We start from the raw sequence: 27,097 nt of genomic DNA, 5'->3' as shown, positions 1-27,097 counted from the left end.
AACAGGGAACAAGTCATCAATAATGACTTAGACTCTGTTGGCTTCGGTGCTGAGAGAAAACCCTCAGCTAATTAATAACCTTGAGAAAAGTATGAATGTATATCCTTTTTCCATGGATTAAATAAGAGGGTAAATTAGGTTCTCAGGCCTTAGTTGGGCAACTAATCTAGGAGAAGGAAAACTCTGAAATAACATTAGTCTTTCTTTGCTTATCTCAGCATTGTTTCTGGCCATCCTGTATTTTTTTGCGACTGGACTCTGTCTAAACTAGTTGAGGAGAGGTTCAGTTGGAGAGTGTGCAACCCTTGCTTGACTATAGACTCTCTAGCCATTCCTCTTAAGGCTGAAAAAAAGGATTTTTACAATAAATTAATATAATTTGAATTATTTGGTGGAGTGTTATGTTTAGATTTACTGGTGCGGTAATTGCCACTGCTTTATAGAATGTGTCTCTGTCTACAAGATTACAATGTTTGGTTCTTGGAACACAGATGGCTTAGCAGCCCTGACTTATTTTTACAAATCTTGTTACAGATATGACATACTGACTCCTGCTGGTACATTGCTATATCTAATTCTTGTTTGACTGTTACGCACTTGTGCTTGCCATGAAATCACATGTGACTCAATAAATCAATCCATTGACAGGGCCTGCCCCATAAACTATTTACATGTGGCAAGGTTGGAATGTGTCTGGGATGTTCAACACTTACTGCTTTTACGAAGCAAAGACTCTATTCACTTTGACTGAAAACTTTTGCAGCTGTCCTAGATATGCTTGCGCTAAACTAATCACTCAAAATCTATCCTCCTGTCTGTGTTCATGTCAAGGGTTTTCAGGTAGGTTTTGATTGCATTTACAAACCATTGTTTGGCTTGTATTTCAGATGTTTGCCATGCTGCAGTTCCCATATCAACTGTTTAGGGAACCAGTAATCTTTAATTCTAATCAGGGTGCTCTATGCATTTCATTTGATTGGATCTAATATTCACTTCTATGCCTGACACTCCAGCTTGCTGTAGAACAGTATGCCTAGTGTAAATGATTGTCAGTTGATGTCTAGAATATCCTCTTAAAAATTATATAATTAAAAAAAAAAAAAAAAAGATAAAAATAATACTATGAGGTTCAGGGTTGGGAATAGAAGAACACAAAGGACCTCACTCACTTTGAGGCAAAGTCACTTGCTAGTCCCTTATTTTTTTTATTTATTTATTTTTTTTTTTTTTTTACATAGGCATCACCACATTATCAAGGCCCAGAGGCCACTCAAGGATAAGGGTTAAAGAGTGTACAGTAGAAATTGGACAATATAGTAATCATTAGTAATGAAAATTTGGTAAATTTGATAACTTATATGGAACGGCTCATCAAGAACTTATTTACTTTAGACTTGAACACAACCATATTGTAGTCAGCCGGAAAGCAGGAAAACGGAAGACAATTCCACAGGCGTGCAGTTCTAAGAAAGAAGCTTTGTTCATGGAATCTACGTTTAGGTTTAGGCACAGATAAAGAGTGGGGGGAATTATTGATAGTGTTTACAGCTAGACGAGTATTTCTTGTGAAAGTTTGGCGAGGGGGGACCATAAATTGAAGCTCAGTTGAACACTTTCCATGAAAATAACGATACATCAGAGACAAACTTGCAACATCTCTTCTGTGAGATAGAGGTTGCAAGGAGGAGAAAAGGACATCTCCTACGAGGCTACGAAGTCTATTTTGAACTCTATCAAGGCAGGACAAGTCCTTTCTAGCAGCTCCTGCCCAGATGTGGCAACAGTATTCCATCCTTGGACGTACCTGGCTCTTATATAGATAGAGAATAGCATTAGCAGTGAGATATTTACCGGATCGATAGAAAGATCCCACCATTTTCCCAGCGGCCTTGGCAACAGATTTGATGTACGTGTTCCATTTAAGATCAGGAGTAATGGTCAAGCCCAGAAGCTTGTCAAAACTTGAGGCCTCCAGAAGACGAGAGCCATTCATTTCAATTGATGCCAAATGTGGATTAGAATGTTGATGATGTAAGGAGAGAAGCTTGGTTTTAGATACATTAAAAGTAACCAGCCACTCCTTACCCCATTGTACTACGTGCTCAAGATCAGAGGAGAGAGAATTGGAGAGAACTTGGTCATTTACTGTCTTAGATGTGCTACCATAAATGGTAGTGTCGTCAGCATAAATGTCTACAAATGATGTAAGGATGTGATTTGGAAGATCATTAATGTAGATCAGGAAAAGAGTTGGGCCCAGGATGGACCCCTGAGGGACACCGGCATTAATACTGTGAGCTTCTGATTTTTGCCCCTCAACTACTACTCTTATGAACCTATCAGAAAGAAATGATTTAATAATTGAGAAGACTTTTCCAGCTATACCATAGCTAGCGATCTTATGAAGTAAACCTTTATGCCATACCCTATCAAAGGCTTTAGATATGTCAAGAGCAATTGCCCTAGAAAGATTGCCACCGTCGAGAGATTTGCTAATCCTATGTGATATAACTGTAAGCACATCTGCTGTAGATCTAGCAGAACGGAAACCATATTGAGTGTCACTACTAAGAAGGTTATTTTTGTTGAGCCCATGAGGACAGAGACAGTCAAATTTATAATGTAGGAAAAATCCAGCTCTTCAAAAATGGACACTCTGGATGGCAGCAAAAATAAATATTACCTGTTTCTAGAAGGATTTCTGCTTCACTGACAGAGGACAGAAAAGATGAAATGTAGTGATATAACAGATACTATACATTACTCCTAACAAATAAGATCAAATACAGTCATAAATATGAAAGCGAGTGCACACACGCACACAATTCAAATCTATTTAACTAAAAAATTATATTTTCTAGTGATGGGACGATTCCAATATTTTTCCTGATTCCATCCTAAATTCCTAATTCCGATATAATTACTGATTTCGATTTTTTATAAATCTCTAATTATTTAACTATAAGATTGTTATTTCCCCGATTTTCGTAAAAAAACATGTTAAATGTGCAGATATTTTTCTAAACATCAAAATACACTTGTGGAGGATAATCTATCGAATTTAGCTTTACTGCTATTTTAAAATCAATAAATATTTATTTTTTATTATTATTACCAGAAATGGAAGGTTTTACTTTAAAAAAAAATTTTTGTAAATAAAGACAATTAAAAGAATGATTTTGGATTCAGAAAATAGGATTCAATTTTTCCGATTCCGATATCTCCAAATCTTCCGATTTTTCTGATTTCCGATTCTGATTAATCACCCCAACACTAATATTTAAAAAAAAAAATGCTCAATACATATGTAGAGCTTTAAGTGAAATCATAAACATCAGAAGAAAAAAACCTTGATGTGACAATTAACATCATTAAAACATAGATTAATACATGTCGAGTTTTTAGATTAAAAACTAATTACTGGATATGGGCATGTAGTATCTCTCTTTTAAACTTGTTAATTTTAAATCTACGAAATTGATTGAAATTTTAATATGAAAAATGTCTTTCTCTTTTTTTTTTTCTTTGCCAAGTAATTTAAATGGATGTGCGAGGTTGAATATTAAGTATGATTTGAATATTTGTAATTTGTTTTAATTGGATATATACATATAAATCTGTGACTAATTTGAATTATTCACAATAGAAACAAAAAAACATTCACTCAAAAGGGATGGAGAAAGAAAGAGGTTGTGTTTTTGTCTGACAAATGTATTAGTGGGAGGTTGGGAGTGATTTGTCCAAACAATAAATGACCTGATTTAATTGGTGTCAGTTTGCTAAATGTCATCTTTGCTAATTTTTTTTTTTTTTTTTTTTTTTTTTTTTAGGTTAGTCATTAATAGTATTAGCTACTATGGAATCCCTGATGAGACTGTTAACATCAAAATGTAGATCAATCCACATAGGGCCTTTCCTAATATTTGTATAATTTTATATATTTGTGACAATATTTTGTGGCATTCCTAATAGGATCAGATGACACACCAGTCGAGAATCACTATTTGAGATAAAAGTAAACATTTTTTGCTTCCAAAATGCTATGTCTTTCATGTTTGCTGATATGAAAGATATGCATCAGACCAGAATAGATTATTGAATCAATATTTACCTGATGTACATTCACTTGGCAGCATTTTTAATCTTCTAACGTTTTGGAATTATGGCTTCCAATACATATTGAATCCAGCTAACTTTAGATAGGAGATAATACAAACTGGTGGGTGGAGGGGCACAATACACTGGAACTGGCAAGAGTTCAATTTTATTTTCTATTTTTTATTATGCGTCGTTGGGCATCTCCTAATTTAAGCAGTAATAAGATTTCAATTGCAGGTCATTGCTGACTTACGGCTGCAATTGATTATGATAAACTGGTCATAAAGTGATCTGGACATGAGTCGATCCAGGCTAAATTATCAAAAGAATGTTTAACCATGCAATGATATTGTAATCATTTTAAAGTCATAACTTTTTTATATAATCAGATTTTAGTCACATTTTATTAATATTTTCTCTCCATTACTTTTAAAATCCTTGTCTTCAATTGTCTTCTCTAACATGATATTGAAATGCAGTATATCATACATATATGCTCTGTTATTCTAGTAATCATCAGGCTTGTTGAAACGTTGGTCTATAAAAAATAGAATGTATATGCACAAACATTTTATATATATATATATATATAAGAATACCCGTCCCAGGGTAAATAAAATTAATGCAGAAGTTTTGCACTACTTTTATGTCTCTTAGAAAAATTAAAATCAAAATATATAATTATACTAAATCTAGAATCTTCCAAATTTGATCAAAATCCATTAAATGATTTTAATTCTGAAGAGTACATAAAATTTAAGACTTAAGCTTAAGGGGTTCTAAGTTGAAATTGAAATTCAGGAAATTTTGCTTAATTGATGTTTTAATAACTATGGATCAAATTCAATGCAAATTTAAAATATAGGAATTTTCAAATGGATGGATGTGCCCCTTAAGAATTTGTTAAAATACTAAAAAAAAGTAAATAAAACTATAATTTGGGTAATATTTATTGTATTGAATAATTAAGATTTCATAAAAATGACTAGTTTGTATGTCTGCCTAAAACTTTTGACAGAGGCAACGGATTTTCACGAGATTGATATCATTTTGAAGCTTGACCCTTCGGATGACAAATATAAAAAAAATTGGCTAAAATCATTAATTCCTTCACCCTCAACTGGGAATTTTCCTACAAGGAGGGGTTGGTCTTTTCACTGACATTTTTGTTTAAACCTCGCATCGACACTGCATAAAAGACGTTATTTCGACCGCTCGTGATGTCACAATCGCGGTGGCTGCATCAATAAGACCATTTGTTTTTTTTGTTTTTTTTTACCTCCTTTTCTTTGGCGCGTTACGGATTTAAGCTTGCTTACTACTCCTAAATTTTTTTTTTTTTTTTTTTTGCTCAACCAACATCCTTACATACACCTCCGCTTTCTTTTCCGCCTTTGCGTCACGGGTTCGAGCCTGCCTGCCTGCTACAACTTTCTTCTTCTTTTTTTTTTTTTTTTTTTCTCAACACATACCTACAAACACCCAGACAGTGCCGGGCACTCAGGCTATTATATTATAGATTTTTTTATGTAGCTTGTAGTAAAAAAGGAAAAGCCATTGATCACAAAAGTAGGGGAAAAACTGACTTTATAAAGGGAGGGAAGTGCCCGGTCGTAAAATGCACTTAAATATGATTCTTTAATTTGTCCAGATTTTGTATATATTATTATGGAGTCGTGATTTCAAAAGTAAAAAAAAGTATTCGCATGCCACCAACTAGAATCGAAAGCAAAACTAGCATTAAAAGCTGGTGACGTTACTACTGTACCAACGTAACGCGCATATGAACTGATTAAAAATAAACTAAGATAATTGTACAAAATGTATAACAATTTTTTCAATTTTGACCCATTTTTAACCCTTAAAAATTATTTTAACTGGCTAAAGACCCTTAAAAGAACAGTCCATTAAAAATATCCAGTCTTTTGAGGCCCCTAGCGCTGCTCTGTGACTTTTAGTTTCGGAAGAAATAGTTTGAAAATATGGAGAAACAGACATATAGCCTTTTATATATCAGACTAGCAGGGAGACCCGACGTTGCCCAGGATTGAATGATGATCAACGAATATTTTATACTACTATATTTTTATTGTCACCAAAATCTGTGAAATCGCCCGGGAGGAAGCTTCACATGCCTCCATGCAGTAACTTAGTCCAAAATATGTTATTCCACATTGCACTCTAGAGAACCTACTGTTTCTTTTATAAAATTATTTTCTATAAACTTCTTTCCAGTTAACAAAAAAAATAGTAAAAAATTTATGTGTGGGGTTTGAACCTACAGACCACGTCATGCAAAAAAAAAAAATATATATATAAATTTTCAAGTCTTATAAAATTCTTTGCAGTTATTGAAAAAAAAAAAAATTAAGAAATTTACGTGCAGAGTTTGGAATTACAAACCATGTATTGCAAAAAAAGACAAAAAAACATGCTACCAACTTACCCACAGTAGAATTTTCACAGCCCGTTATTCTATCATTGTTGCTAAGCAACGACATGGAAAAAATGGCTTTACCAATGATAGATAAATTAAAATAACGGTTTCAATTATCGATAATTATCAGGGATATTCTGAGATAAAACATAACTAAGATCATTCCCAGACTTATACACTAAAGTTCTGTAAATTTTAAAGAAAATCTGTTCAGCCATTTTGGAGTCTATAAGGAATGAACTCACACACACACACACACAAAGTTGCATTTATATAATTGTAGAGATTAGTAGAGCTACCGGACATTTTTCAGGGCAAAAGTGTAACACATTTCATATAAAACTTCGGACCAAGTAAAGATTACATACCCTGTAGCAGAGGACAAAGATTGGTGAACATTTCAAGTGACACCGGTTGTTTGACCTTGACGTTGCCGTTGGTTGTTTGTAAACACGTCAAATAGCAGACATGGTCGAATGTTCGCGAGCAAGATTTTTTAAAATATATTTACAAAACTTTTTAAGGTTTAAAAGAAAAAATATATATTTACAGAACATTTGTTTTTAATATTAAATATTTACAAAACTTTTAAGGATTAAAAAACTTTTTCTATTTACACAAAACTTTTTAATGTAAGTAACAAAACAAACGTATTTAAACAAAATATATTGAAATAAATGGGTGTCTTTCTGAATGTGTTTTTTTTTTTTTTAATATATTCACAGAACTTTTTTAGTAAAACTAATAATAATAATTATAATAAAAGTAAATAAATCAATAAAAAGAATGAGCTTTATTAATTACAAGTATAAACTGAAAATTTTGGATGCTAAAACTTGTATTTAATTTGCCTTTGTGGAGAAGTTAGCAAATAGCAATTTTTTTTTTTTTTTTTTTTTTTTTAATAAAAATAAAAGTTAAAAATTTGTAACTTGTGATACTACATTTCATCTTTATAAAAATAAAAGTCTTAAAAAGACATGTGAATAAAATAATATATTTCTTAAATCTCGATTGTTTATACTTGTTGCTTATACTTGTGATTTTATTATGCATTAAAATTGTCTCGGTCTAGAAGGATTTCTCCTTCACTAACTACCGACATACATTGCACTTTCAATAAATATTGAATTGTATTAAAAACACACACACTGTACATAAAAATCAATCTTGGTCGCAAAAACCCACAAAACGTTCACAAAAATCCGAACATGTCAGTTATTTTATATTTGTTTCTGCCATTAAAAAGTTTGTTTTAAATAATTTTACTTAAGTCTTTAAAAATATGTATTTTTTTTTAAGAGAGAAGAGAGATCAGCATCCAAAATTCCCAGTTATAATACCAGTTTTTAATGTTTTCTGATTAATATAGCTCATTCTTTTTATTCATTTAGTTATTTCTTTATTTTTATCATAATTATAATTATTAGTTTTATTAAAAAGTTCGGTAAATATATTAAAAAAAAAAAAAAAAAAAAGCACTCAGAAAGAAACCCATTTATTTAAATATATTTTGTTTAAATACGTTCGTTTTGTTACTTACATTAAAAAGTTTTGTGTAAATAGAAAAAAGTTTGTTTTTTTAAATCCTTAAAAGTTTTGTAAATATTAAAAAACGTTTCGTAAATATATATTTTTTCTTTTAAATCTTAGTTTTGTAAATATATTTTTAAAAATCTTGCTTGCGAACATTCGACCATGTCTGCTATTTGACGTGTTTACAAACAACCACCGGCAATGTCAAAGTCGAACAACTGATGTCACTTGAAATGTTCGCCAATCTTCGTCTTTTGCCACGGGGTATCTAATCTTTACTTGGTGCAAAACTTCTACCTCTCTCTAGCCATTTCTCTCTTCTCCTCTTCCATTTAACATTTCCTTCCTAAGCCTCACCTTCTCCTTAGGTCCAACGCATTCCTCTCTAGCTGGACATATATGCACAGATATCTCTCCTTTATATAATAGACTAGCAGGGCTACCTGGTGTTGCCCAGGCCATATAAAAAATATAAAATGAAGTTGCATTTGACTACATATGTTAAATGATTTTGTGCTTTAATTTAATTATTTTTACTGTGCAATAATTTATCAGTTTGAAAAAAATCCATTGATGTCAGCTTACTGCTATGAATTCAAAATTGGGGCATGTGAACGAGGAAATAAAATGTTTTAAGTGATTACAATTTTAAAAAAAGAAATATTTGTGAGTTACGTAAGTAATATTCATGCATTTAATAGTAATCTGATCTTTAAATCAGCCCTCGGCTAAATCAGTCGGAAATAAAAAAAAATTCAAAACAAGAAAAATGACTTTTTAATTTAATTAACTGCTGATAAAAAATCCCTCCAATTATTTGTTTTGAACCAAGTAAATAATACAAAAATGCAAAAGCTTACCGAAATAAACGTTTTCAAAAATATGTTAAAAATAAAAAACGAAATGCTCGCTATAAGGTGGGCGCGAAAAACAAAGACTAATAGTTCTTGGACAACTCTCCAACCTATTCAGCCACGGCAAATCATACTTTAACGTTGCAAATTTATATACTGAAAGTATCTAAGAGGGGAAGTAGTTCACGTAGGTGCAGATTCAAAATCGTTTAGAGACGATTTTACGTAACCCCCCCCCCAATCATATTCTGTGGTCGTTAAGGTAGAAAATGAATATTTTGTTCTAAATTTAACATATCATGCGTCAGTCCCTGTCCTTTAAGACAGTACTGCAATCGTTTTTCTCTTTGGATTTCAAAAGTTTTAACAAGACATACAAATGCACATACATACATTCACACTAATAGACATCTCTCCTTTATATAACCTGGGTGCCTGGAGGTGTGTGTTGAACAATTAAAAAAAAAAGTGCTTGTAGGTAGGTAGACTCGAACCCATGACGTGAAGGTGGAAAAGAAAATCTGACGTCTTACCTCTACTCCATGACACGGCCAGAAGTTTGGAATGTTAAAATTAGGCAAAGTCAATCCAACCGATACGATGACTTGCAAAAATGGCTTGCAAAAAATCGATCTCTCTTTGTAGAAAACTGCCCAATTGAGAGTGAAGGAATTAATATTTTTATTCAGTTTTTCAATATTTATCGTCAGACGTTGAGCTTCAAAACGATACCGATTTCGTGAAAACCCGTTGCCTCTGTCAAAAGTTTTAGGGAGACATACATACATACATTTAAACAGACAGGTGAGATTTATATTATAGACTAGCGTGTTGCCCGGGTGTTTGGAGGTGTGTGTGGTGTTAAATAAAAAAGAAACGGTAGGATCAAACCCGAAGCCCTGAAGCGAAGTTTGAAAATAAAATCGGCCAGCCAAAATGAGTTACTGAAAGATGTTTGAATTTATTTAAGTAAGAACCAAATTGACAGGTGCGCACACAGAAGTCGTTGAGTGTTACGACGATGACGTCAATGACCAGGTTTGTTTGTTATAAGCGAAGTAAAAAAGAAAACAATGTTAAAACTTAAGCGGGGGTGAGTAATCAAAACATCGAAAAAAAAACACAAAAAAAACTAACGTAAGGCAAACGAACGATGAAAACAGAAAAACGAACACGTGAAAAATGGCTTAAATAAGCCTGTTTCGATATTAAAATTTAAAAAATCGGTAGATACCCGGGTGTTTTTGGGTGTGTGGTCGGGGGTAGATAAGCGAAGTAAAAAAAAAACAAACAGAAAAACGAACGTTACGTGAAAAATGGCTTAAATAACACTGGTTCAATATTTAAATTTAAAAAATCGAAAAAAAAAAAAGACATCTTACACCACGATTCGAACCTAAAACGTTTAGATAATGAACCAACGCGCTAATCAACTGACCTAACGTGACGTACATGAAATTTGTTCAGTTTTTCAACTATTTAAAGTAAATCAGGTCATGACGTCATCTGGCGCATGTGTAGAACCGCTCGTCATCACAAGAAGATCGTTTTTGTTTAACCCCCCCCCTATCCCCCCAAGTTGACCTCCAGAAAGTGAATATTTTTTCTAAATTTTAGATTTTATTTATCCAAGACCATGCCGATCAAGAATACACCAACTTTGTGGGGTTTTCTTTTGTAGTTTTTTACGTTTGGCTTGATATTGGTGAATATACTTGGTGAACCAAGTGCAAGAGAAATACAAATAATCGCACTCAAAGGAACGGTTGGAATCTTAAAAAGGGTTTTCAGTTGGAGTGACTGAAATAGTCTGGCATCCAGTACAATGCCTCATCCTCAGCAAAAACAAAATAAGAAAATAAAAATGAAAAAAGATGCAACTGTTTTTATATAATAGATTAGGAGAGTTTGAAATGTTATGAAAAATAGCATTTAAGTGTTTTTTTTGTTTTTTTTTTTTCTATTCACAGGTCTATTTCCTTATATGTATTACCCATATCAAAAGCACATGTCTTCGCGACCGTGCTCGAATTGTCCGCGGGATGCTTCGAAAGGCAAGTTCTTGATTATTTCCTTCACACATTTAGCAAAGATTATTTTTACAAATTATTTAGTGAAATTATATTTTTTTCAATGTCATATTTAACTATGAGCTGGTTTTGATGCTTTGTTATTGCTTTGAAAAATTTGCTCCTTAAAATATTTGAAACAAAAAATTTAAATAACATTTAATTCATAAATTTGTATGCACAAAATAAAACCTTTCATATAGACACAGGACTGCTTCCCAGCTGATTACAACATTGTCTTCAAGTCTAATGTTAACAAATTCTTGTCAAGCCGTCCTCTTAAATAATCAAATTTTGTTTTAATCATCTCCACCTGTCAAACCTTTATCCTTGAGTGCCTTTTAGATCTTGATGACCAATGACTCATTAGTATAAAACAAAAATAAATATTAAATAAGGTATGTTCTGATGCTACATTTAAGTTCATTTGTCCTTAGTCAATGTAGGGAAAACCCTTCTTTACTAAGGCAATTTGTATTTTTGCCTACTGCCAGAGTGCCCCTTTTTGGGCTGCTAGTTTTCCCCCATATTAAAAACGACCTTGTGTCACATTTTGTTCTCATGGGAAGCAACTAAATATTTAAACATTAACATTTTGGTAATTAATAAAAATGTATTTATCTTTTTAAATATGATCGTAAAAAAAGAAATTAATTTGCTTCCGAAGGGTGTGTGTAAGGTGGATTTGTTTCTAACTTCCAACTTATGGTCGTCTTCAAGTCCAACATAAACAAATTCTTGATGAGCCATCCCCTTAAGTAATCCAATTTACCAAATTTCCACTACTACGATGACTGAAATGTTCCCCTTGACCACTGTACACTCATTAACCCTTATCCTCGAGTAGTCTCTGGGCCTTGATAAGTGGTGACTCCTTTGTAAAAAAAACAAAAAAAAAAACAAGGCCGATAGCTATTAGTCGCGTGCTCTCGTGTAATGAATGAATGCGTGAATATAGGATTGACATGAAATTCTTAAAGATAAACTAAAATGACCGAAAAATGGGCTGAAATGACTTAAATAAATAAAAAGTAAATGACTTAGGATGACTTTAATGAACTTAAGGATGAATTGAATGACCTTAAGAATGACTTGAATGCTTAAAAAATAACTGGAATCCTTCAAAAACAACTTGAATGATATGGAGAATGACTTGAATGGCTTTGAGACTGACTGGTTGTAAAGTGGGTGATCATTTTACATTAAATTAATTTAGAAAAGTGATCCCCCACTTTATATCACAATAAGTACAGCATGTAGTAAGAATAGATACTACACTTTGATCTTGGCCAAGAGGCCAAGAAAAGCTGTATTTATTTGCTCCCCCACCGAGCAAATTAGGCGCAAGGCCGATTTTTAATGTGAGGAGTGAAGGGGAAATGGGGACCAACTCCCCGGGGAGTAGGGGAGCTGGATAGTGACAATTGGTATCAAGGGTTGCCCCTACATTGACCAAGGTCTTATATGTGAGGTTGGTATTTATTTGCTCCCCTACAGAGAAAATTAGGCACAAAGTCTTATATGTGGGGCTGCCCCCACATATGGTCTTTGCTTGCAGTATCTGCCGGAACAGATACTTCACTTTGAGATATTAAATTTTTTATTCACAGGAAAGAAAAATACGATTGGGAAAATGAACAAAAATCTTAGGCACAAGGCCAACTCAAAAAGAAGGGGGGATGGTGAGGTTGGTTGATTCATCTCGTCTGTGTTGTAAATTTTAAATGATTTTTTTCTTGGCCAGCCTCTTTTATCATGGTTTCCCCTTTAAATTTGTATTTATGTGTGTGTGGTGGGAGGGGGGGGGCTTCTAAAACCCAATTTTAAAACATTTTTTATTCATATCAAAAAATACAAAAATGATAATCTTAATAAAATCTCATTTGTGATACTACACTTTAATCTTGGCCAAAAGGCCAAGAAAAGCTTAAAAAGTTGAGAATAGCATCTATTAACAACAGACTTTTGATCTTAACCAAAAAGGCCAAGCACAAAAGTGTTACGGACAGACAGACCCACAGACGAACCGACGGCATGACTTATAGAGTCGCTTGCACGCGACTAAAAAAAAATGTCACACTTTGCTAAAAATCAAGTCATTTCCACTAAATAAAAGGTTAAATCAAATCATTTCCACTAAATAAAAGGTTAAATCAAATCATTTCCACTAAATAAAAGGTTAAATCAAATCATTTCCACTAAATAAAAGGTTAAATCAAATCATTTCCACTAAATAAAAGGTTAAATCAAATCATTTCCACTAAATAAAAGGTTAAATCAAATCCTTTCCACTAAATAAAAGGTTAAATCAAATCATTTCCACTAAATAAAAGGTTAAATCAAATCATTTCCACTAAATAAAAGGTTAAATCAAATCATTTCCACTTAATAAAAGGTTAAATCAAATCATTTCCACTAAATAAAAGGTTAAATCAAATCATTTCCACTAAATAAAAGGTTAAATCAAATCATTTCCACTAAATAAAAGGTTAAATCAAATCATTTCCACTAAATAAAAGGTTAAATCAAATCATTTCTACTAAATAAAAGGTTAAATCAAATCATTTCCACTAAATAAAAGGTTAAATCAAATCATTTCCACTAAATAAAAGGTTAAATCAAATCATTTCCACTAAATAAAAGGTTAAATCAAATCCTTTCCACTAAATAAAAGGTTAAATCAAGTCATTTCCACTAAATAAAAGGTTAAATCAAATCATTTCCACTAAATAAAAGGTTAAATCAAATCATTTCCACTAAATAAAAGGTTAAATCAAATCATTTCCACTAAATAAAAGGTTAAATCAAATCATTTCCACTAAATAAAAGGTTAAATCAAATCATTTCCACTAAATAAAAGGTTAAATCAAATCATTTCCACTAAATAAAAGGTTAAATCAAATCATTTCCACTAAATAAAAGGTTAAATCAAATCATTTCCACTAAATAAAAGGTTAAATCAAATCATTTCCACTAAATAAAAGGTTAAATCAAGTCATTTCCACTAAATAAAAGGTTAAATCAAATCATTTCCACTAAATAAAAGGTTAAATCAAATCATTTCCACTAAATAAAAGGTTAAATCAAATCATTTCCACTAAATAAAAGGTTAAATCAAATCATTTCCACTAAATAAAAGGTTAAATCAAATCATTTCCACTAAATAAAAGGTTAAATCAAGTCATTTCCACTAAATAAAAGGTTAAATCAAATCATTTCCACTAAATAAAAGGTTAAATCAAATCATTTCCACTAAATAAAAGGTTAAATCAAATCATTTCCACTAAATAAAAGGTTAAATCAAATCATTTCCACTAAATAAAAGGTTAAATCAAATCATTTCCACTAAATAAAAGGTTAAATCAAATCATTTCCACTAAATAAAAGGTTAAATCAAATCATTTCCACTAAATAAAAGGTTAAATCAAGTCATTTCCACTAAATAAAAGGTTAAATCAAATCATTTCCACTAAATAAAAGGTTAAATCAAGTCATTTCCACTAAATAAAAGGTTAAATCAAGTCATTTCCACTAAATAAAAGGTTAAATCAAGTCATTTCCACTAAATAAAAGGTTAAATCAAATCATTTCCACTAAATAAAAGGTTAAATCAAATCATTTCCACTAAATAAAAGGTTAAATCAAGTCATTTCCACTAAATAAAAGGTTAAATCAAATCATTTCCACTAAATAAAAGGTTAAATCAAATCATTTCCACTAAATAAAAGGTTAAATCAAATCATTTCCACTAAATAAAAGGTTAAATCAAATCATTTCCACTAAATAAAAGGTTAAATCAAGTCATTTCCACTAAATAAAAGGTTAAATCAAGTCATTTCCACTAAATAAAAGGTTAAATCAAGTCATTTCCACTAAATAAAAGGTTAAATCAAGTCATTTCCACTAAATAAAAGGTTAAATCAAATCATTTCCACGAAATAAAAGGTTAAATCAAATCATTTCCACTAAATAAAAGGTTAAATCAAATCATTTCCACTAAATAAAAGGTTAAATCAAATCATTTCCACTAAATAAAAGGTTAAATCAAGTCATTTCCACTAAATAAAAGGTTAAATAAAATCCTTTCCACTAAATAAAAGGTTAAATCAAGTCATTTCCACTAAATAAAAGGTTAAATCAAATCATTTCCACTCAATAAAAGGTTAAATCAAATCATTTCCACTCAATAAAAGGTTAAATCAAATCATTTCCACTAAATAAAAGGTTAAATCAAATCATTTCCACTAAATAAAAGGTTAAATCAAATCATTTCCACTAAATAAAAGGTTAAATCAAGTCATTTCCACTAAATAAAAGGTTAAATCAAATCATTTCCACTAAATAAAAGGTTAAATCAAATCATTTCCACTAAATAAAAGGTTAAATCAAATCATTTCCACTAAATAAAAGGTTAAATCAAATCATTTCCACTAAATAAAAGGTTAAATCAAATCATTTCCACTAAATAAAAGGTTAAATCAAGTCATTTCCACTAAATAAAAGGTTAAATCAAGCCTTTTGCACTAAATAAAAGGTTAAATCAAGTCATTTCCACTAAATAAAAGGTTAAATCAAATCATTTCCACTAAATAAAAGGTTAAATCAAATCATTTCCACTAAATAAAAGGTTAAATCAAATCATTTCCACTAAATAAAAGGTTAAATCAAATCATTTCCACTAAATAAAAGGTTAAATCAAATCATTTCCACTAAATAAAAGGTTAAATCAAATCATTTCCACTAAATAAAAGGTTAAATCAAATCATTTCCACTAAATAAAAGGTTAAATCAAATCATTTCCACTAAATAAAAGGTTAAATCAAATCATTTCCACTAAATAAAAGGTTAAATCAAATCATTTCCACTAAATAAAAGGTTAAATCAAATCATTTCCACTAAATAAAAGGTTAAATCAAATCATTTCCACTAAATAAAAGGTTAAATCAAATCATTTCCACTAAATAAAAGGTTAAATCAAATCATTTCCACTAAATAAAAGGTTAAATCAAGTCATTTCCACTAAATAAAAGGTTAAATCAAATCCTTTCCACTAAATAAAAGGTTAAATCAAATCCTTTCCACTAAATAAAAGGTTAAATCAAATCATTTCCACTAAATAAAAGGTTAAATCAAATCCTTTCCACTAAATAAAAGGTTAAATCAAATCCTTTCCACTAAATAAAAGGTTAAATCAAATCCTTTCCACTAAATAAAAGGTTAAATCAAATCCTTTCCACTAAATAAAAGGTTAAATCAAATCCTTTCCACTAAATAAAAGGTTAAATCAAATCCTTTCCACTAAATAAAAGGTTAAATCAAATCATTTCCACTAAATAAAAGGTTAAATCAAATCCTTTCCACTAAATAAAAGGTTAAATCAAATCCTTTCCACTAAATAAAAGGTTAAATCAAATCCTTTCCACTAAATAAAAGGTTAAATCAAATCCTTTCCACTAAATAAAAGGTTAAATCAAATCCTTTCCACTAAATAAAAGGTTAAATCAAATCCTTTCCACTAAATAAAAGGTTAAATCAAATCATTTCCACTAAATAAAAGGTTAAATCAAATCATTTCCACTAAATAAAAGGTTAAATCAAATCATTTCCACTAAATAAAAGGTTAAATCAAATCATTTCCACTAAATAAAAGGTTAAATCAAATCATTTCCACTAAATAAAAGGTTAAATCAAATCATTTCCACTAAATAAAAGGTTAAATCAAATCATTTCCACTAAATAAAAGGTTAAATCAAATCATTTCCACTAAATAAAAGGTTAAATCAAATCATTTCCACTAAATAAAAGGTTAAATCCAATCATTTCCAAAAAATAAAAGGTTAAATCAAATCATTTCCACTAAATAAAAGGTTAAATCAAGTCATTTCCACTAAATAAAAGGTTAAATCAAGTCATTTCCACTAAATAAAAGGTTAAATCAAATCATTTCCACTAAATAAAAGGTTAAATCAAATCATTTCCACTAAATAAAAGGTTAAATCAAATCATTTTCACTAAATAAAAGGTTAAATCAAATCATTTCCACTAAATAAAAGGTTAAATCAAATCATTTCCACTAAATAAAAGGTTAAATCAAGTCATTTCCACTAAATAAAAGGTTAAATCAAATCATTTCCACTAAATAAAAGGTTAAATCAAATCATTTCCACTAAATAAAAGGTTAAATCAAATCATTTCCACTAAATAAAAGGTTAAATCAAGTCATTTCCACTAAATAAAAGTTTAAATCAAATCATTTCCACTAAATAAAAGGTTAAATCAAATCATTTCCACTAAATAAAAGGTTAAATCAAATCCTTTCCACTAAATAAAAGGTTAAATCAAATCATTTCCACTAAATAAAAGGTTAAATCAAATCATTTCCACTAAATAAAAGGTTAAATCAAATCATTTCCACTAAATAAAAGGTTAAATCAAATCATTTCCACTAAATAAAAGGTTAAATCAAATCATTTCCACTAAATAAAAGGTTAAATCAAATCATTTCCACTAAATAAAAGGTTAAATCAAATCATTTCCACTAAATAAAAGGTTAAATCAAATCATTTCCACTAAATAAAAGGTTAAATCAAATCATTTCCACTAAATAAAAGGTTAAATCAAATCATTTCCACTAAATAAAAGGTTAAATCAAGTCATTTCCACTAAATAAAAGGTTAAATCAAATCATTTCCACTAAATAAAAGGTTAAATCAAATCATTTCCACTAAATAAAAGGTTAAATCAAATCATTTCCACTAAATAAAAGGTTAAATCAAATCCTTTCCACTAAATAAAAGGTTAAATCAAATCCTTTCCACTAAATAAAAGGTTAAATCAAATCCTTTCCACTAAATAAAAGGTTAAATCAAATCCTTTCCACTAAATAAAAGGTTAAATCAAATCCTTTCCACTAAATAAAAGGTTAAATCAAATCCTTTCCACTAAATAAAAGGTTAAATCAAATCATTTCCACTAAATAAAAGGTTAAATCAAATCATTTCCACTAAATAAAAGGTTAAATCAAATCCTTTCCACTAAATAAAAGGTTAAATCAAATCCTTTCCACTAAATAAAAGGTTAAATCAAATCCTTTCCACTAAATAAAAGGTTAAATCAAATCCTTTCCACTAAATAAAAGGTTAAATCAAATCCTTTCCACTAAATAAAAGGTTAAATCAAATCCTTTCCACTAAATAAAAGGTTAAATCAAATCATTTCCACTAAATAAAAGGTTAAATCAAATCATTTCCACTAAATAAAAGGTTAAATCAAATCATTTCCACTAAATAAAAGGTTAAATCAAATCATTTCCACTAAATAAAAGGTTAAATCAAATCATTTCCACTAAATAAAAGGTTAAATCAAATCATTTCCACTAAATAAAAGGTTAAATCAAATCATTTCCACTAAATAAAAGGTTAAATCAAATCATTTCCACTAAATAAAAGGTTAAATCAAATCATTTCCACTAAATAAAAGGTTAAATCAAGTCATTTCCACTAAATAAAAGGTTAAATCAAGTCATTTCCACTAAATAAAAGGTTAAATCAAGTCATTTCCACTAAATAAAAGGTTAAATCAAATCATTTCCACTAAATAAAAGGTTAAATCAAATCATTTCCACTAAATAAAAGGTTAAATCAAGTCATTTCCACTAAATAAAAGGTTAAATCAAATCATTTCCACTAAATAAAAGGTTAAATCAAATCATTTCCACTAAATAAAAGGTTAAATCAAATCATTTCCACTAAATAAAAGGTTAAATCAAGTCATTTCCACTAAATAAAAGGTTAAATCAAATCATTTCCACTAAATAAAAGGTTAAATCAAGTCATTTCCACTAAATAAAAGGTTAAATCAAGTCATTTCCACTAAATAAAAGGTTAAATCAAATCATTTCCACTAAATAAAAGGTTAAATCAAATCATTTCCACTAAATAAAAGGTTAAATCAAATCATTTCCACTAAATAAAAGGTTAAATCAAGTCATTTCCACTAAATAAAAGGTTAAATCAAATCCTTTCCACTAAATAAAAGGTTAAATCAAGTCATTTCCACTAAATAAAAGGTTAAATCAAATCATTTCCACTAAATAAAAGGTTAAATCAAATCATTTCCACTAAATAAAAGGTTAAATCAAATCATTTCCACTAAATAAAAGGTTAAATCAAATCATTTCCACTAAATAAAAGGTTAAATCAAATCATTTCCACTAAATAAAAGGTTAAATCAAATCATTTCCACTAAATAAAAGGTTAAATCAAGTCATTTCCACTAAATAAAAGGTTAAATCAAATCATTTCCACTAAATAAAAGGTTAAATCAAATCATTTCCACTAAATAAAAGGTTAAATCAAATCATTTCCACTAAATAAAAGGTTAAATCAAATCATTTCCACTAAATAAAAGGTTAAATCAAATCATTTCCACTAAATAAAAGGTTAAATCAAATCATTTCCACTAAATAAAAGGTTAAATCAAATCATTTCCACTAAATAAAAGGTTAAATCAAGTCATTTCCACTAAATAAAAGGTTAAATCAAGTCATTTCCACTAAATAAAAGGTTAAATCAAATCATTTCCACTAAATAAAAGGTTAAATCAAATCCTTTCCACTAAATAAAAGGTTAAATCAAATCCTTTCCACTAAATAAAAGGTTAAATCAAATCCTTTCCACTAAATAAAAGGTTAAATCAAATCCTTTCCACTAAATAAAAGGTTAAATCAAATCCTTTCCACTAAATAAAAGGTTAAATCAAATCATTTCCACTAAATAAAAGGTTAAATCAAATCCTTTCCACTAAATAAAAGGTTAAATCAAATCCTTTCCACTAAATAAAAGGTTAAATCAAATCCTTTCCACTAAATAAAAGGTTAAATCAAATCCTTTCCACTAAATAAAAGGTTAAATCAAATCATTTCCACTAAATAAAAGGTTAAATCAAATCATTTCCACTAAATAAAAGGTTAAATCAAATCATTTCCACTAAATAAAAGGTTAAATCAAATCATTTTCACTAAATAAAAGGTTAAATCAAATCATTTTCACTAAATAAAAGGTTAAATCAAATCATTTCCACTAAATAAAAGGTTAAATCAAATCATTTCCACTAAATAAAAGGTTAAATCAAATCATTTCCACTAAATAAAAGGTTAAATCAAATCATTTCCACTAAATAAAAGGTTAAATCAAATCATTTCCACTAAATAAAAGGTTAAATCAAATCATTTCCACTAAATAAAAGGTTAAATCAAGTCATTTCCACTAAATAAAAGGTTAAATCAAGTCATTTCCACTAAATAAAAGGTTAAATCAAGTCATTTCCACTAAATAAAAGGTTAAATCAAATCATTTCCACTAAATAAAAGGTTAAATCAAATCATTTCCACTAAATAAAAGGTTAAATCAAGTCATTTCCACTAAATAAAAGGTTAAATCAAATCATTTCCACTAAATAAAAGGTTAAATCAAATCATTTCCACTAAATAAAAGGTTAAATCAAATCATTTCCACTAAATAAAAGGTTAAATCAAGTCATTTCCACTAAATAAAAGGTTAAATCAAATCATTTCCACTAAATAAAAGGTTAAATCAAGTCATTTCCACTAAATAAAAGGTTAAATCAAGTCATTTCCACTAAATAAAAGGTTAAATCAAATCATTTCCACTAAATAAAAGGTTAAATCAAATCATTTCCACTAAATAAAAGGTTAAATCAAATCATTTCCACTAAATAAAAGGTTAAATCAAGTCATTTCCACTAAATAAAAGGTTAAATCAAATCCTTTCCACTAAATAAAAGGTTAAATCAAGTCATTTCCACTAAATAAAAGGTTAAATCAAATCATTTCCACTAAATAAAAGGTTAAATCAAATCATTTCCACTAAATAAAAGGTTAAATCAAATCATTTCCACTAAATAAAAGGTTAAATCAAATCATTTCCACTAAATAAAAGGTTAAATCAAATCATTTCCACTAAATAAAAGGTTAAATCAAATCATTTCCACTAAATAAAAGGTTAAATCAAGTCATTTCCACTAAATAAAAGGTTAAATCAAATCATTTCCACTAAATAAAAGGTTAAATCAAATCATTTCCACTAAATAAAAGGTTAAATCAAATCATTTCCACTAAATAAAAGGTTAAATCAAATCATTTCCACTAAATAAAAGGTTAAATCAAATCATTTCCACTAAATAAAAGGTTAAATCAAATCATTTCCACTAAATAAAAGGTTAAATCAAATCATTTCCACTAAATAAAAGGTTAAATCAAGTCATTTCCACTAAATAAAAGGTTAAATCAAGTCATTTCCACTAAATAAAAGGTTAAATCAAATCATTTCCACTAAATAAAAGGTTAAATCAAATCCTTTCCACTAAATAAAAGGTTAAATCAAATCCTTTCCACTAAATAAAAGGTTAAATCAAATCCTTTCCACTAAATAAAAGGTTAAATCAAATCCTTTCCACTAAATAAAAGGTTAAATCAAATCATTTCCACTAAATAAAAGGTTAAATCAAATCATTTCCACTAAATAAAAGGTTAAATCAAATCCTTTCCACTAAATAAAAGGTTAAATCAAATCCTTTCCACTAAATAAAAGGTTAAATCAAATCCTTTCCACTAAATAAAAGGTTAAATCAAATCCTTTCCACTAAATAAAAGGTTAAATCAAATCCTTTCCACTAAATAAAAGGTTAAATCAAATCATTTCCACTAAATAAAAGGTTAAATCAAATCATTTCCACTAAATAAAAGGTTAAATCAAATCATTTCCACTAAATAAAAGGTTAAATCAAATCATTTCCACTAAATAAAAGGTTAAATCAAATCATTTCCACTAAATAAAAGGTTAAATCAAATCATTTCCACTAAATAAAAGGTTAAATCAAATCATTTCCACTAAATAAAAGGTTAAATCAAATCATTTCCACTAAATAAAAGGTTAAATCAAATCATTTCCACTAAATAAAAGGTTAAATCAAATCATTTCCACTAAATAAAAGGTTAAATCAAATCATTTCCACTAAATAAAAGGTTAAATCCAATCATTTCCAAAAAATAAAAGGTTAAATCAAATCATTTCCACTAAATAAAAGGTTAAATCAAGTCATTTCCACTAAATAAAAGGTTAAATCAAGTCATTTCCACTAAATAAAAGGTTAAATCAAATCATTTCCACTAAATAAAAGGTTAAATCAAATCATTTCCACTAAATAAAAGGTTAAATCAAATCATTTTCACTAAATAAAAGGTTAAATCAAATCATTTCCACTAAATAAAAGGTTAAATCAAATCATTTCCACTAAATAAAAGGTTAAATCAAGTCATTTCCACTAAATAAAAGGTTAAATCAAATCATTTCCACTAAATAAAAGGTTAAATCAAATCATTTCCACTAAATAAAAGGTTAAATCAAATCATTTCCACTAAATAAAAGGTTAAATCAAGTCATTTCCACTAAATAAAAGGTTAAATCAAATCATTTCCACTAAATAAAAGGTTAAATCAAGTCATTTCCACTAAATAAAAGGTTAAATCAAATCATTTCCACTAAATAAAAGGTTAAATCAAGTCATTTCCACTAAATAAAAGGTTAAATCAAATCATTTCCACTAAATAAAAGGTTAAATCAAATCATTTCCACTCAATAAAAGGTTAGACAGGAAAATTTGAAATCCTCATCATATTCGTTTTTATGTCATTTTTTTTTATGTCATGAAGATTTTCCACTATCAACAACACTTGTAGTTTCTCCAAAAACCATGTATCCTTTGAAAATTGCTACACTTAGCCTCATAGATTGCTCTCATGCAAGCAAATAAAGTGAAAAAACAATACAAATGTTTGCCTTCATATATTTTTTTTTATAATTTGTAATTATTTTTTGATTTGTATTTTTATTTAATTGAATTTTTTTTTAATTCATAGATTTTTTTATTTTTAATTCACTTATTTAAAAAAATTTTTTTTTAATTGACTTATATTTTTATTTGTAGAAGATTTTCCGTTCCTTCAAAGAGGCCAAAGTGAGCATGCCTTATTCGTGTCCATTCACGGAAGAGCGAGATTTATTTATCATTCAAGAGCGACAGAAATACATGAAGTCACTGACCAAATGGCATTGCAATTTCTGTGGCAAAGACTTTTATGCAGAGAATTTTCTTGATAAACATTTTAACAATCGTCATTCGGAGTACATACGAAAGGTAAACAAATTAATCTGTTTTATGATTAAAGTAATCTTCATTTTTAGAATTTGTACCAACAAAAGATTGGGTTTTATAATCTGGATTTTTTTTTTCTTAAACAATTTTCATTGAAATTTGTTTAAGAAAACAGTAGATTATTTATTTACTTGAAATATGACGGTTTCATGCAAATTTTAACATAATAGGATCTGTATCAGCTGAAACTCGCTACAATCACAGGCAGGAGCTAATTCTCGCAGCTCAAAATTTGAAATCCATTTTCTCTCTGGCTTGTCCAATCATAAGCCAGTTCCCAGTCACGTTACTGAGTATATAAAACCTGAAACCAGCAACGCTCCTCCTTTTTCTTCCTGACTCTGCCGGGCAGCAGACTTAGTCTGAGGCTTTGACCTCAGGCAGAACGTGAGTACAACAAGCTAACCTTTCAAAATCCCACTTGCTTCCACGTGCGTTACCCGCACAAACTTTCTTTATCATGCTACAGAATTGTTCCTGTTGATACATGCACACACACACTACAACACCTAAATATACTGAAGACCTTTCTTTCTCCTTTAACCAGCCTCCTTCTTCCTGATAACTACTAGCTATAAACATGTGTAAACGGAACTATTCTCTCCTTCAACCAGCTGACATGATATTAAATCTATCTTCACACAAGAACATTTCCACCTACTAACCTGTTTCTCTCTTGTACACGCTACTAACAAAGATGACAAATAAAGTTGTTTATTAAACGTTAAAATGAGACTTCTTTTTGTTGCCTTTATTATTAACTAAAGATCAACATAATCTGCTATTCCTCTTTCTTTTCACTACTAACACTTTGATCTCCATTTTACCCCAATTGAAAGGAATAGTTCGTTTTGAGGAAGCTTCCTGGGTTGACAAGCTTCTTAGATTGACTTTCATTTCTGACCTAAAATCAAAGGCTTACATCAAATCTGTTGTCAAGATTGCTAGAAAAAAATGATTGGATTATTCTACCGCACCATAAGGTATCTCACTCCTAATGCAATCCTCTACCTATATGAGTCAAATACAGTAAAACCACGGGCTACGGTGGCCCTAGGATATGGTTTTCTCAGGTTAAAATGTGGGATACAATGTTTTTCTGGCCCCTGGTTACGGTATTTGCCCTGCCGTTACTTATAATTTTATTTGATTATATACATGTGTATTATAAACTGTACTGATTAAAATGTTGCAGTTTTTTCTCTCAAATAGACTTTGGGTTATAGTCAGCTAACATACTTCCTAACTTCTGGTGTGGCTGCTAAGGCAAATCAGTTCCTTCATTTTTATTGTTCTTCAGTATTTCTATTGTGAAGCAATTTGTTGAAATCAAATATAAGAAAAGGACATTATTGAAAAATATACAGTAAAAATGAACAAAATTATAAAAAGATAAAAATAACACAATTAGTCTTTATTTGCACTTTTAATAACAAAATTAAAGTTTTTATTGTAGTTAAAATTTTATAAGAAATATGTTTATGAAAATGTTTTTTTTTTAATTTAAAAAATGTCTTTTATTTGAATTTATATAATAAATATGTCTATGAAAGTATAAAAATAAAATTATTGAAATCAAAATAACAAGTGAAATTATTTTAATAAAAATAACAAAATTTCAAGCATAAAAAAACTATCCAATAAATAATATTGCCAAAATAGTTTTAAAAAATTTTTTTAAGTGTTTTCAATAATTCTTTAAAATAAAACTAATTTCAATAATTCTTAATTAAAATAAGACTGCGAAAACTTTTTTAATGATTATTAAATAAAAAAGAATGATTAGAAAAATGTAATAAAAAAAATTTTTTAAATTGAAGGAACTAATTTGCTTTGTCACCGCTTCCGGTAGCAGCCATGACAGAAGTTAGGAAGTATGTTAGCTGACTATAACCAGATTTTCTTTTAATGACGCTTTTTGAACTTTAACAATTGGTCATCAATTTTATTTCTCTATTTAAAGGGAAATGACTCTGTATGCTTAGCAGACTACTGTGATATCTTCCGCTGTGAAATTATTGGTGGCTTGCTCGAACCTGATTACTGGGACATGGCCCTCTGTTTAGAAGATGATATGTATGAACTTCAGCAGAAATGTATGGTAGGTTATCTTTCTCTTTATGAATGAAAACTAGGTTTTGCATGCATGCAAATGGCATGTTTGTTTTGTGGCAGCGAAACCAAATAAAAAAAAAAAATACACTGATATATTATACAGTGTAAACCCCCACCACTGCCACTAAAAAAAATGCCATGCATAATTTTGTTAAAATTCACAACCCTATCTATAAGTAAATTTCAGTATTTGTTTAATTTAATCAAGTTTGAGCTCTGAATGCTCAATGATTTCTGTTTTATTGCTGTTTATCGTCCTGTCAGCAGGACCACGAATTCACCAACTGCAAACTCACATATACAGTTACCTCTCCTCTACCTCCCCCCCCCCCAAATAAAATAGGGCTCATCTCGTGGCTACGATTCTGGTAACTTCTACTTTGGCTAGAAAGGCCTGATCCAATCAATCAGCTGGTCATCTCCTTTGTATGTCCAATTAAAAATTACAAAACAAACACTCACAAGGTTGATATAGTTTTGATCCCTGAATAATGTTAAAATTTTAAAATAATCTCATTCTTTAGGGGTCAACTGGGCCAGATTTTGTCAGAGAGAGAGTCGGTTTTTCAGCCATTTCCAATGTTATCTATTATATAAAGGAGAGGTGAATGACTTACAGTATTATTATTTCCAATGCATTAAAACAGGGGTCACCAAACTACAGCCCACAGGCCAAATCTGGCCTGCTGATATCTTTAATATGATATGCAGAGCTTTTATGGAAAATGTAAAAATATTCAGGAAAAATCTCAGAGGAAATGTGTGAAAATAATGAGGTAGTTTTCTTTTTGTTCACAAAATGATTAAAAGAATGAGATTTTGAAGAACCAGTTTCACTAAAAAACCAAAATTAATGAACAAAACGGTATAAAACACGTCCAGGTCATTTTTTTTTTTTTTTTTTTTTTGCCCATATAGCTCTAAAGTCAGCAATATGGGCCCTCTCATTCAAAAACTTTGGAAGGCCATGCATTAAGAATCGACTGGATGAAGGTGTGAGGGAGAGGGATGTGGAAAAACAAGGAGAGAGACATAGAATACTAGTAATTTTAATATAAACATGTTACACACATTTTTTAACCTCTTCTATTATATTTTTTATATCCTTGACCAATGCTGTTGGTGTTTGATAAGCCACATTTTCTATCTGTTTCTACTTGGTCTAAAAATAAAAGTATATTTGAATTTGAATCTTGAGTTTTTTTTTGGGGGGGGGGGGGGCAACAATTGTTTTTTTTTATTATTATGAATATTTAATGATTCCTTCCTCCCCTGAAAATATGCATAGAAGTATCACATAAGAAATATATAGTAAATATTACATTTTTTAAAAATTAGTTAAAATCAATGTAGCGTCACAAGCTCTGCAAAAAACTTTTAATGTGCAATTTGGTTTTATAAATTTGTACTAAAAACTTGTATGATCTGGGATAATTTAGATGAAGCGCACATTTTTATTAGCAAATACTCTATTTCCAAAATAAGTCATTTGCTTTTGTTTTTCTTTCTGTACGATACATTTTGTTAACAAAATTTTCAATTTAAGTTTGCTTTTTTATTTTTTAACATCACTGATTTAGATGTTATATGAATATTAATGCAAATATTAGGTTGGTGCAAAAATAATGCTGTTTATGATGTTCAACTTCATGTCAAAAATATATTATTTTTGCACCAAATTTTTTTTTCTTTTTTGACAGTGTCTAAACACTTGTTTAAATTTTAATTCCTTTATTATTCCTAATATTCATAAA

General features: G+C 29.3%; 1 protein-coding gene and 1 pseudogene across 1 annotated transcript in view; one reads left to right on the top strand and one right to left on the bottom strand.

Moving 5' to 3' along the window:
- The window catches only part of LOC145284544 (uncharacterized), a 62,782-nt gene that overhangs the window by 23,526 nt on the left and 12,159 nt on the right, over window positions 1–27,097 (top strand). The window contains exons 2-4 of the mRNA XM_080133449.1: window positions 10,896–10,979; window positions 23,001–23,210; window positions 25,192–25,329. Coding sequence (XP_079989575.1) covers window positions 10,896–10,979; window positions 23,001–23,210; window positions 25,192–25,329 — 432 coding nt within the window. The remainder of the gene's footprint in view (window positions 1–10,895; window positions 10,980–23,000; window positions 23,211–25,191; window positions 25,330–27,097) is intronic.
- Window positions 12,178–12,303, bottom strand: LOC145285363 (U2 spliceosomal RNA; annotated as a pseudogene).

The sequence above is a fragment of the Euprymna scolopes genome, chromosome 9 (genome assembly GCF_053919585.1).
Source record: "Euprymna scolopes isolate OS-2025 chromosome 9, ASM5391958v1, whole genome shotgun sequence".
Taxonomy (NCBI): Eukaryota; Metazoa; Mollusca; class Cephalopoda; order Sepiida; family Sepiolidae; genus Euprymna; species Euprymna scolopes.
This window is presented reverse-complemented; position numbering and strand designations above follow the sequence as displayed.